Raw genomic sequence first — 12,311 nt, forward strand, 5'->3', positions numbered from 1 at the left:
ATTCACACATTCCTGGCTCCAGCTTTTGGATTACTGCTCCTTTTGTAGCCCCTTTTTTTATTTATTTTTTGGAACGCAGCTCTATACCCTGGAAATAAAATTACGGGCTTCCTGTTGAACACAATCCAGTTCAAGATCTGCATGGACTTTGCTCTGCCTGCTTGCAAGGGTGCCTTGCGGGCTCTGCCTGCCCCTGGCTGCCGCTGCCCACGCTGGAGCGGAGGCAACAGCAGCCGGGGTCAGGCAGAGCCTGCAAGGGTTGGAGTGAAGTTATGGAGCTTTGAAAGGCCACAGGAGAGATTGTATTTTCCACCTCCTTCCCAGCTGAAAGCAAACTAGATTCTTCGTTCCAGTTTTCCGCAGTTTCATACCCATACGCACATGCAGTTAGCTCGACTAATTAACATAGTTTGGTATTGCACCAGTAAATAGAGCAGGAAAGGGCTGTGGTGACAGACAATTCAAGTCTTTTCTGACCATTAGAAAATATTACAGGCATTTTATTGTGCAGTTCAAAATGTATTTAAACAGAAAGGTGAGGAATTAGGGAGCAGAAGCTGACATAAAATTCTGGCAATAAAAGAATATCGTGACAAAATGTATTTAAAGACTTAGTTATCTAAAACTTCACTAGAAAGTACTCCTTCAAATTTTCTTAGTCTTTGAGAAAACTTAATTTCTGCATTTACTCAGATTACTTACATGGAGATGATTGTACTGCGTACCCAGGTACTTCTGAAAGAAGGTATCCAAATACTTTAATATGTATAGCCCTTAGATTTGAAGAAAATATTATAAGACACATTTGATAGATGAAAAATTAGTGTGACTACGTCACAAATGCAAATTTAAGACTTGTAACAGATTTAATCTCCATAGCTCAGACAGAATTTTTCAAGGCAGCCCTTTATGTCTCTCAGAAAAGGGATTAAAAACTCAATGTTCATTTCAGGCTTGAAAGTGTTTTGTGTAAAGATGGTTCTTTCTTGCAATTCAGAACTTTTGCTAGGCTTTTGATTTCCATTCTCTAATTTTCTGTATCATTACTAATTGCTCTTTTAAGTTTGTTGCCACTGAAACTTTAATATTGGAAACCTTTAAGAAAAAGAGTATTTGCTTTCTTAAGGCATCCTTGGTTTTATCCTACTTGCTTGTCAAGTTGAAGTGTTGACTGTAGCAGCAGGGATGCTTTTAAAGACTTTCTTCACATCATTTGTAGGTAGTTCTGCCGTAGTGCTGTGAGGGTTAATTCTGCAGATGTACTCCTGTATCCATGCTGAGTTTCTAGTGGAAAAGAACTGAGTCACATTTATTTCTGATCATCGAGGCAGTTCAGCATGCAAATACTGGAGTGATTTTAAATAAACTAAAAACTTTGCAAAACCTAGTTTGATGATAAAATACTACTGTTTTCATAAGAAGTAATTGCATTTAACACTTTCTCAGTAACAAGCAGCAGCAACCCTTCCAATTTTCCTTAAGAGGAAAAAACAAAATTGACCTTCTCATAGTACATTATATTTATATCAGATTTGCACTTAAAAATAATTCAGTAGTATTCCATTTTATAACAAGGATGTGGAGGAACTTATTATAACAACTGCTTGGCTTAGTTATAAATAGCAATACTGCCTGTTTGGGAGCCTGAACTGCTGAACCCCATAGGTAATCTGTTGTCAGAACCGATTATCATTTCAGTTATTGGTGGGCATGAATTAAAGATTTGTTACTGTCAGACTGAATATGGCTTAAAGACAGTACCTAGGGGCCAGCCAAAAACAAGGGCTGTACGCTCGGTATTGTTCAAATGGAAGTAACAAGGTCTCTAAACAAAGGCAATCTGAAGGAGCTTATGTAGTTGGAAGGTGCCGATCACTTGAAGGATTAATGAAAGGCATGTAATGTGGCCAATGAGGTCTTGATGAGAGACTTCTTTTTTTAAAGAATATTGGGGTAAAGTCTTGATAAGGATTAGCTAAGTGCAGGATGGAAAGATAAAACAAGGGAGAAGAGAGATGGTTAAAAGGAGGGGTACCTGGGGCAAGTGATATGAAACTGAGGGAGGGGAGGATATGGGAGAGGGTGAGAAGAGAAAGCCAGGTTAAATGGAGGAAGGCCCAGAATAAAAAGTGAAATGCAGCATACATATGGCTAAGGATCAGAGGGTCCCTGCTGCTTCAGTGTGCCCCTTTGGCTGCGGGGTGTTTTCTGTTTGTTGGGTTTTTTTTCCTTGTCTCTACTTCTTGGGACTGCTTTCATTTTTCCCTTGGTGGCTTGGGGTGGGGGAAGTGCCATCATGAAACAAGAGTAACACCCTCGGAGGTCAGCCTGGGCTGAAACACTGCTTGTCCAGCTTGCTACAGCTAAAGGTGTTGCAATGATCTGTCCGGACTTGATGATGTTCCAGCCACAAAGTAAGAAAACTACTCTGGCCATGAAGAAAACTATTCTTACTTTTTATTTTCTTCCTAAAAGTGCTGCTGTTTGAAAAAAATAATTACAAAGAAAGCTTCCAATGGGTGTTTAAATACTTCCACTAGTCCTGGTAGTGTTGTCATATGTAGTTGGAAAACTAATGATGTTCCTACTATTGTTTTTTTCACTGTTTAGGTATTCTTTCCGTTTAGTAATCTTGTAAACCGTAAGAAGAATTTTAAATTAATTTCACAAATTTTGTGTTAATAGGCAAACTTTGGACCAGAAGTATGAAGGTTGCATACAATATACTACATAAATTAGGCACGAAACAAGAACCAATGGTACGACCTGGAGACAGGGTGAGTATCTCAATGATTTTTATTTACTAATAATTCAGAATCCAATGTTGACAAAGAAAGAATGAGGTATTTGGGGTGCTCAAAGAGAATTAATACGTGAAATGTTGGGGCATGATGAAATCTGCCTTTTACTCAGAAAAAGACTGATCATTCAGACAGGTGTTTTGAACTGCATAATAAATAACCTGAGCTGGTACTCACTGAATGGTAACTTGAAGTTATCAGCAATAAACATTCCCATAGAAAGTGATTTTTGGACATAGAACAGCAGTCTGTTTAGCAAAAGCTTGCTTATGGAGCCTGGAGGTGTCATGTGGATAAAAAACTTACTAATGACTTTGTAGTTGTAGGGATGGTAGAACAAGAGAAGCATTGTGGAGGGCAAAAGCAAGCAAAGTAAGCACATTTTGGCAGCCAGTTAAATAAATAAATTACGCTGACTGGTAACATGGAGAATATTTCCATTCCTGGTTCCTGACTCTGATGTAGCTGCTGCTAGAGGCTGAATCTGGGTGAGCAGGTAAAGTCCACAGAGAGCAAGGAGTACAGAGGTGACACTTGAAGTTGTTAAATGAAGATGGAACATCCTATGGTTTTGCTGCTGACATGCTTACAAACCTACCACTTCCTCTGTCAGGGCTGGCTGAGTCTGCTACCCCTTTTCTCTGCCAGAGCATGTACAGAAATTTCCAGAGGTCCCATTCCAGGTTGGCTTTAAGCCATGGAATGGAGTTCCCAGAACAAATTTGTCAGAAATGCAAATTTTAGTCCTGCCTTACTGCTTGGAGTTGTGAGGGTGGGATGAAGTCTTCCTCCCCCCAGGGTCTGATAGCAATTCTCAGACTGTTGGTTTGCTTGGTCCTCTTGTGCCACACATTGAGAAACATGTTTGTTTGCATTACACATTTCTTAGGGCTTCAAAAATGAAGGCATGCAATAATGCTTCCCCCAAAAAAAAGAAAGGGAAAAAAATAACAAAATGAAACCTGTCAGTCCTTCCTATGTTTCTTTTTGAAAAAAGATTTAAAGGATCTATAGATCCTTAATCTAAATTGATTCCTACAATGGCCTTCAGCCGAGAGTAGGATGTGAGGGATCTCTTTTACTTGATATACAAGCGTGTCTCTAAGCAACAGCAGAAAAAACCAAGTTATTCAAGTGTACACATCAAAACAATCCACCCAGAAAGCTCCAAAAGGAATAAAGTTCACATATGGGCAGTGTGCATCTCTCCCTATCTCGTGTGCTGTCTGCCCATCTTCATGTTCATTTACTGCAGCAGCCACTGGCATCTCCTAACATTAAGAAAGGATTTGTGGATAATTCAGGCTGAAACCTGGAAGTTTAGCTAGTGCAGGACACATAAAAAACAAATTGCAGCTTTTCTAAAGTAAGTCCACCTAGATTACAGAGAAACAAATGTTTATAGCTGAAAGTATAGGCTGTATAGGCTGAAAGCATATGCTTTACCCTGTAAAAACACCTTGCCTAACATCCCTCTGTAACAGAAACATGATCATTTGAAGCAACTTCATGTTGAAGATGAGGTGTTACTGTACGTCTGATGTTCTAGGCTGTTATTCTGGCTGTTATACCCCTGTTGTAATAACATAAAAGCTTTCTGACCTCTTTGTAGATACATTTTTATTCTAAGTAATGTATTTTGTGTGACAACACTTAAAGGTAGTTTTTAAATACGAAATGAAATGCAGACATATATTTCTGGTCTTTTCTAAATAAGAATGTAATTGTTTCCTTATGTTAATATTATATAAAATTCAGAAAGGCCTTTTTCCCTTTAAAAGCGTCTTCTGTGAATACAATCTCGATTTTTCATGACTACCATTACATCACTCCCTAGGTTCTTTTTGTGAGCCAAAAAATAGTGAATGTGCCTGCATTTGATTCCCTGTTTCTAGTATTATTGTAGTACACAATGAACTGCATTTGCCTTCTGTAGTAACTTCAGAAGTTTAACCTTGTGTCATCCCAGACAGCTGCCTGGAAATCAAGCTTGCCCTCTGAAATATCTGCTAGATAACCAGATTCTCATCTGGTAATAGACACTGTGTTTTGTTTTCCCTCAGCCTTATCCCTTTTTGCTTTTATACACATTATTTATTTATTTGGTACAGGTCTGTTAGTGATTAATGTTTTTAGAGGGGAAGTTAATGCCTCATTCCCACTGGACTTCAGAGATTTTTTCACCTCTGTCAGCTCCTTTGCAAACCTCCAGCCAAGCCTTCGCTGCATGTATGTAAACAAAGACCAACACAAAACCCAGCAATCCTCAAAGTATCATTTGGGATCTTCCAACATCTTTCAGATGTTTGCTGGGCTCAGCAAACTACCATCCCCCCAGTGCACCTAGCAAAACCCCTTCCTTTCTGTTTCCCCTGCTGCTATTTATGGTATGTGCATGGAGAACATGTACAGCGGGCTCTGCACAGCCATCTCCAGCAGCTGGATTGTTTCATGTGAAGTGTACAGGTAAAGCAGGAGTGTATTTTCTCTGAAGTTTCTCTAAACAGTTCTGAAGTTCTGAACAGGTTTCAGCTTAAAACAGAGATATTTTGGATCCACCTGGACAAGGTTGGTTAGATTTCCTCTAGGTTGAAGAAATCAAGTTAATCTATGAGAGGCGACTGTCTCTGAAGCCGTATGAAATCCCTTGGAAACACTTAATCTCTGGCAACTGAACCTTGGAGCATGAATGAAAACATGACGATTTTACTTCAAGAGATTGAAACACAGAACTCGTGGACGTCAAAGCTCAAGAGTTATTAAGTAGTTTCAGCAAATTTTAAGATGCTGTAATAATACACTCCGATCCTATGTGCGAACCCAGAGGAATTAAGTTTGAAGTCATTCGCAATGCCTTTTGCATGCCACTTCAGTTGACCGTGCAAGATGATAGTTACTACCTGCATGACAGATGTTTAAGACATGAGCTGAGAACATGTGTCTGACTGAACCAAAACAAAAGTGTAGGCAGGATCTAGCCGCTGATGTCGTTCACCAGTAAGTGAGAGCGGTAGTCTTCCCTGCACTTGCAGAGTGAGTCATGGACTCTCTAAGTGGCTGGATCCTCAGCGAGACCGTGCACTCTCGCCTCTCCTTCCCCTTTGCCCTGGAGGATCTAAGACACTGTCTGCAGTCCCCACAGAAGTAAGCTGCACAGTTCAGCACACTGGGGGAGGAAGGGCGCACAGGGAGCATACGGGTGATTTGCTATGGTATTTTATCTTTTCTTGGCATTCTTTTATCTAAGTAGTTCCCTAGCCCTACCCCTAAAGCTGTGAAGTTTAACAAATCCAGGCCTAGGTTGGCGTGCTGTATGGCCAGCTCTGGATGTGACATTTGCTTTTCTAGATATCAGCTGTTTATGTTCTCTAAGTACTCAGAAACTTCTACACTTGGACAATAGTCCAGTCCTAAAATGAAATTGTTATATGACACAAAACATAGGGAGACAAAACATAATATGTTAATGATTGACATAATGGCATAGTAAGTTTGGGTAATCTGAATTGGTCACAGAACCACCTTGTTTTCGGTAACTTCAAGCAAATTATTATGTTAGAATGTAAAATTTAATTAATTCAATTTACGTGGTTATTTAACATCTGTAAAGCAATCAGTAATTTGAGAACCAGATGAAAGGTATTGTCAATGTAGGAAACAATGCAGCATGAAAATATTTAACTCGATCGTAAGTGAAAAAGTTCACAAAAGGAATATCTATCAGGATAAATTCCTTCTGATTCTTCATTCATCTTTCATTAGGTATTTGAATAATTACCACAGAAATGTTACGGTAATCATCTTTCTCCAAAAGGAACCATGGAAACTCCAATTATCATTATCTGAAAGCTGGGATAAAACATATTTAACATATGTCTTTTTGTTTCAGGTAACACTTGTATTTCCTAACAATGATCCTGCTGCTTTCATGGTAGCATTTTACGGCTGCCTGCTTGCGGAAGTTGTCCCCGTCCCTATTGAAGTGCCACTTACAAGAAAGGTAGGGAACCGAGTTTCTTCTCTATACTGCATTTTAAAACTTATGTCAGAACAAATCACAACTGAACATAGCTTTTGAGTACATTTTTGAGATTAACTGAGGATACAAAGATAGTGCTGTGCGGTGAGTTATATATAGTTCCTTCTTTTCTGTGATGGAAAATCCAAAGATGTGCTTGCAATTTCAGCAAATGCAGGTCTGTCTGGAAAAGGAGAGGAAAATTTTCCAAGAGACCAGCTCTGCCAGTCCTAGATGGATTATCCTTGTAGCCTCCCAAAGCATTCTGGTGTCAGCCACTGACAAAGAATCTTGGCAACAACTGCTGATTTTCCACCTGTCCCTGCAACCCAAGCTATGTTATAATGCCACTAGTGCTGTGCATGCTACTTCAAAGCAGTTATGGAGATGCCTTCTCCTGTGTCTATATGTGCATATATATCCCAGAGCTTCTGTCACGACAGTCATTTCTGCCATGGGTGGCAACTGAACAAATTAAGTTTCAGAATTCTTGCTGCAGAACATCCATTCATAGAGAAAACTGGCCATTGCTAATCAACAGCCTTTCACATGCAGTGTTGGTTCGGAGGCTCAACCATGTATCCTAGGGAAGGGTTAGTAGACAAATACAGCCGTTCCAGCCGCAGAGTGCCTGAGGGCAATGAGGGGAGGGGGCTCAGTGGTATATGTGAGCCATAGCTGGGAAGCTTACGCGGAGGCTGAACTTGCATTTTTTCTGAGGGTGTATGCCTTGGAGGCTGTAAGTACAGCAAAACGTATTTATTCATTGCAAGTTCTTTTTGTCATATCCCCTTAATTTTACCATCGCTGGCTGCAATGATTGATGTGAGGTTCTCCCAAATATCCCCTTATATAATCCCTTTTTTATTAGCTAGCATTAATAATGCCTTACTTTAATTACTTGGACCAGAATTGTCCACACAAAGTGTGTTCTTTAATCCTCACAAGCTTTCTTTTTTAAACGGAATTCTTTTCTTGACTATGTTGACTGGAGCCATGAGGTGTTTCCAAGGAAAGGGCTGGCAAGATGTATTCCTTTGCTCACATTTTCAATTTTTTAGTTGTCAAGGGCTTTTCTTTGAAATGCTCTGGTGTCACAGCACCCTGGAGCAGAAGTTCAAATCTTTGTTTCATGGACAGGTACCCTGACTTTCAAATGGAAAGCCATGAAAACAAGTTTCTAAGCCCTCGTAAATGCTTTGCAGTTTGCACATCTCACATCACAATCTAAGAGCTAAAAATATCTGGAGATACATTCCTAACTGAACATGTTTGAACCTTCCTCATCTCTGAGAAGCTGAGTTGATCTCAGGATTCCTCCACCCTGGCCAACATCTGTGGTGGGCCCTTGCCGTGGTGAAAGCAGAAGCTGACAGGGAGAGAAGGGGTGGTAGCTGGAGGAAGGGACAGTTTGCTGAACTGGTAAAGGAGTAGAGAGATGGGGGAGAGTGAGTGGATCAGACAACATAAGGCCGTGATCCAGTGAGAGTAGCTGAGCAGCAGGAAGGACAGTGGGAACCAAGGGAAAGGGGAGACAGGAGCCAGTTTAACTGGCTGAGACTAGAGAAAAGGTGCAGGTGAGCTAGAAAGGCCATGCAAGGAGGGAGGATGGGACTTCAACTAGTCTACCTGCTTTGGGGAATAGGGTTTTGCTATTTTATTTGTAAAATGTTGTATTTGAGAGCACTGAGAGGTGGATATGACTACAGAATGAGGATCATGATTTTAGTAGAAATACAGCGCATTTGTGTTGGGCTATCACCATGCGTTCGCATGTGAGTGCTATACCTTAAGATGGTTTGAGGCTGTTGCTTAATGTGGTGCATTATTTCGGTATAAAACAGATATTTTAAATGCATCAACAAAGAAGGCGAGCAAACTGTACATTTTAAGATCACATAGAGTGCTCGCATGTGTAAATCTGCATTCATTGTACAAAAAAAAGAAGCAACATGGCTTTGAGGGATAAAAAAATCTAATATGTCTTTCCCTGTTACTGTTTCCCCGAGGTTTAATGACATTTTAAAGTACATGGATAGGTGTAAATTTTATTTTGAAACATCGGATACCACATCCATCCAGTAAACTATAAAATCCAGCTACCCAAGTAAATACTCTATGTCAAATTAATAATTTACCCTAATTTGGCTGAACCTCTTCAGTGTTTTTTTTTTAAAATATGTGTGTGTATATGGATATATAAATATACACTCACACATACATATATATATTTATATAAAGGAATATCTAGACTTAGACTGTTTAATGATTGCCAAGCTCATTCCATGATGTTTAAATACCAAATTAATTAAACAATAACAGAGATGTCAGTGGTACAGTTAAAAAAGCAACATGATCTATGATCTATAAATACAACTACGCAATCTCACAGCATATACTATTGCAAATATTTTTGCATTTGTTTATATGCAATGGGAACTGGAGTGGAAACAATGAGATGAAAATCATGTTCTGAGTCGTCCCAGAAGGAATACCTCTGCTTGGTCAAATGGCAGCGAATTGCTTCTGGCATCCGTGGGAAGATGTCATTTGTGTCATCACACAACGGCCTAGACTGTTCTTTTATGCTTTCCCATTATTTGTTCTCATTTATACGTGCTTTAGTACATTCTGGCAGTGGACGTTTTTTTGTTTGCTTTTTAGAAGACAGAGATGTGAACTAATAAATAGAACGATGGTTATATTATGGTCTAATACAGACTTACAGAATAATAAGCTGATACAGGATGAGCTATTTCAGGGAGTTATATTACGAGCACATTTTTAATATTAAAAATTTGCATTAGCAGCTTTAATACTGTTCTGCATTTTCATAAAGAAGAGTTTTCCACAGCTCTGTGCAAATTTTTTGTGCCTGGCAGTTTAAAATTGGGCAGTAATGTCTGCAGCCAGATAGCCATTTGGCTTACATATTACTCTGCAGATTTCTTTATCCATATATGGAGGTAAAGGCTTTTCCTTCACCAACTCATAGATTTTGTGTGCATTCCCTTTTGCTTCATAGCATGACTTATGTTTTAAAGATTTTCGCAGGGCTTTTTCCAGTTCATTGTTAGGTGAGGGTCCATCTCTCCTTGCTCTTCCTTCTGTATTCCACCTTTGTGTTGACAGAATACTTAGAATTAGTTGTACTTCCCCAAGGACTTCAGGAGACCTGTCTGACACGGCATCGGGGGTACATTGCCTGAATACCCAGCAACCACGCAGCGTTCTTCAGTTTAGTTTTATTCCCAGAATGCTTCCTGGTGTTCAGTAAAGACCTGAAAATTGGCATACACGGCAGCATGGTTTTTGCTCTTTAGACTTGGGAAGTCAGATCTGAAATTAAAAACTGAAATCCCAGGGTTTTTTTTAAGTACATCAAACTAACTATTCTAGATGCAGCAGTCAGGGGTTCCATGGTCATTGTAGCGATGGAACAAACAGCATGTTTTATTTCTTCTTGTTTCCCTGCATTAATACCACCGAAAGGCCTATATCATGAACACTCAAAATTTTTATAACTAATCCTCATCCCCTGGATTATGGCCTGTGTTCTTTCAGAATAGTGTCCCTATTTCCAAATATTTTATGTTTCCCAAACATGTAGTATGTTCTATACAACTTCTCTTCCTTCAGAGCTGCCACTTTCTGTTAATCTTGTCTGAAGCTGGAGTATTACAAATTGTTTCATTGAATGTGTTATGATATGAATTGCAAACTATATATCATAGAATATATGATAATATATCCATCAAAGTGGATTATATGGGGTTTTCAACATGTCAAGTGCCAGTTCAAATAGCTATTTATTATCTCCCTTATGAAAAGATATACAAATATGGTTTTGATTTCTTTAGATTTTTTAGGTTAATGGTTTTTTTTCCATTTGATGGGCACCATGGACATGATTATTATTCTGCTGTGATATAGTCAGGGGAGCTAATCAGTTTTCATCTTAGAATAACATTTTTGTCCTCCAAGCACATTCATAGTTATGCTCAATCACAGGCTGTGAACATACGAACAAAGCAAATCCGCATAGATCTTTATGGCCTCCTTATCATAGGCAGTGAGTATTTGTAGCAGGGTATGATATGAAAGCATGTAAAAATCTATTTCTCCATCAAAACACTATTTGCTAGCCTGTTAGATATAATGCTTCCAGCAGGCATTTCTGTGCTCTTCCAGGCGCTGGCTCTGACAGTGTGACTGGGAGAGTGTGCCTGTGTATTGTCATAGGAAATCTGGAGATACCCACTCCAGGACACTTGTGTTTTTTTAAAGGATGCTTCATACAGGGCAAAAACTGGTTTTCAGCAGCTCTTTTTATTAAATCCTGAGAAGTTAGGTTATTAAAGCTTTAACAATAGCCAGAGAGAAGTATCTTTTTAAAGACAGTGAAATTGTCCTAGTGTTGTCTTCCATTTGAAGGCAGAATTGTGTTCCAAAGGAAATACACCTTGATGCCTTTCCTAGTGTTTCAGGGCCTGAGATAAAATGAGCTTTGTGTCCTCTCAGCTTAAGTCATCGTTGGGCTGTAGTGTGCCAGAAATACTGGAGCTCTACATACTTCTGAACATCTTTCGACAATGCATCTCTTTCTCCACTGGATTTAAAATATGCATAAAATGTTATATATTTTCTTTTCGGCGACATAGTCTTCCAGGCCCTCCAAAGAACAGCAGTGCCCTCAGCCCCATATGAGTGCCTGTGCACACCGCTGGACCCTGTTAAGCCCTGTGCTCATCCTTCCCTCTTTGTACGCTTCAGCAGCTGGGCACTGAGTGGAGGTCTTTGCTCAGCTGGCCACAGTGAGTCTGAGATCCTCCAAAGTCTACGTTTTCTTTTTATGTTTGCAAGTTTAGGAGGTGGTAGTTTCATAGAGAGCATATCAGATTTCATGCAGTGTCCCCTGCCAAAAATAACTGTTGTCTTGCTTTCATTAAGACTTTTGGACATGACTGCTCATAGTTGGAGAATTCACATGCAAATTATAGCTTGCTGCTGAAGCTGTCTGATGAGACAGCTGATTTCTTTATCTTAGAGCTGGTTATGAAAATCGCATCTACTTTGTGGTTAATTTTGATTGAAGTATTTGATATTTGTGGTTTTAAAATTGTTTCTTTGATTCCTTTTCACTGTTGGTTCAAAAGCGGTGATGCTTGGCCTTTACATCTGATGGTTGCCCTATTTGTTCTTTACAAGAAATGTGTACTTTACAAACTTTTGTTAGGGTAAAGGCAAATGGAGCTCAAATAAGCATCGTAACAGAAAACAAGATTAGTTCAGTCTGCGATGCTTTGCCACATGATTCTCATTTTGAAAGCAATATTTGCAAGTGGACAGGAGTAACCTTTATCAGGCCAACCTTTGCGCAGGCTGTCTCTTCCTTCCGTCCGTATTAGATAAGGACATGCACTCTCACTCACGGAGAAAGGATCATATTGTTTTCCTTCACACAGATACTCTCACAAAGCATTATAGAAATG

General features: G+C 39.4%; 1 protein-coding gene across 4 annotated transcripts in view; it reads left to right on the top strand.

Annotated features, from left to right (window-relative positions):
* The window catches only part of DIP2C (disco interacting protein 2 homolog C), a 333,846-nt gene that overhangs the window by 225,721 nt on the left and 95,814 nt on the right, over positions 1-12,311 (top strand). For all 4 annotated transcript variants that reach the window (XM_064444999.1, XM_064445000.1, XM_064445001.1 and 1 more), the window contains 2 exons: positions 2,686-2,777; positions 6,691-6,801. In XM_064444999.1, coding sequence (XP_064301069.1) covers positions 2,686-2,777; positions 6,691-6,801 — 203 coding nt within the window. The remainder of the gene's footprint in view (positions 1-2,685; positions 2,778-6,690; positions 6,802-12,311) is intronic.

The sequence above is a fragment of the Phalacrocorax carbo genome, chromosome 2 (genome assembly GCF_963921805.1).
Source record: "Phalacrocorax carbo chromosome 2, bPhaCar2.1, whole genome shotgun sequence".
In the NCBI taxonomy this organism is placed as follows: Eukaryota; Metazoa; Chordata; class Aves; order Suliformes; family Phalacrocoracidae; genus Phalacrocorax; species Phalacrocorax carbo.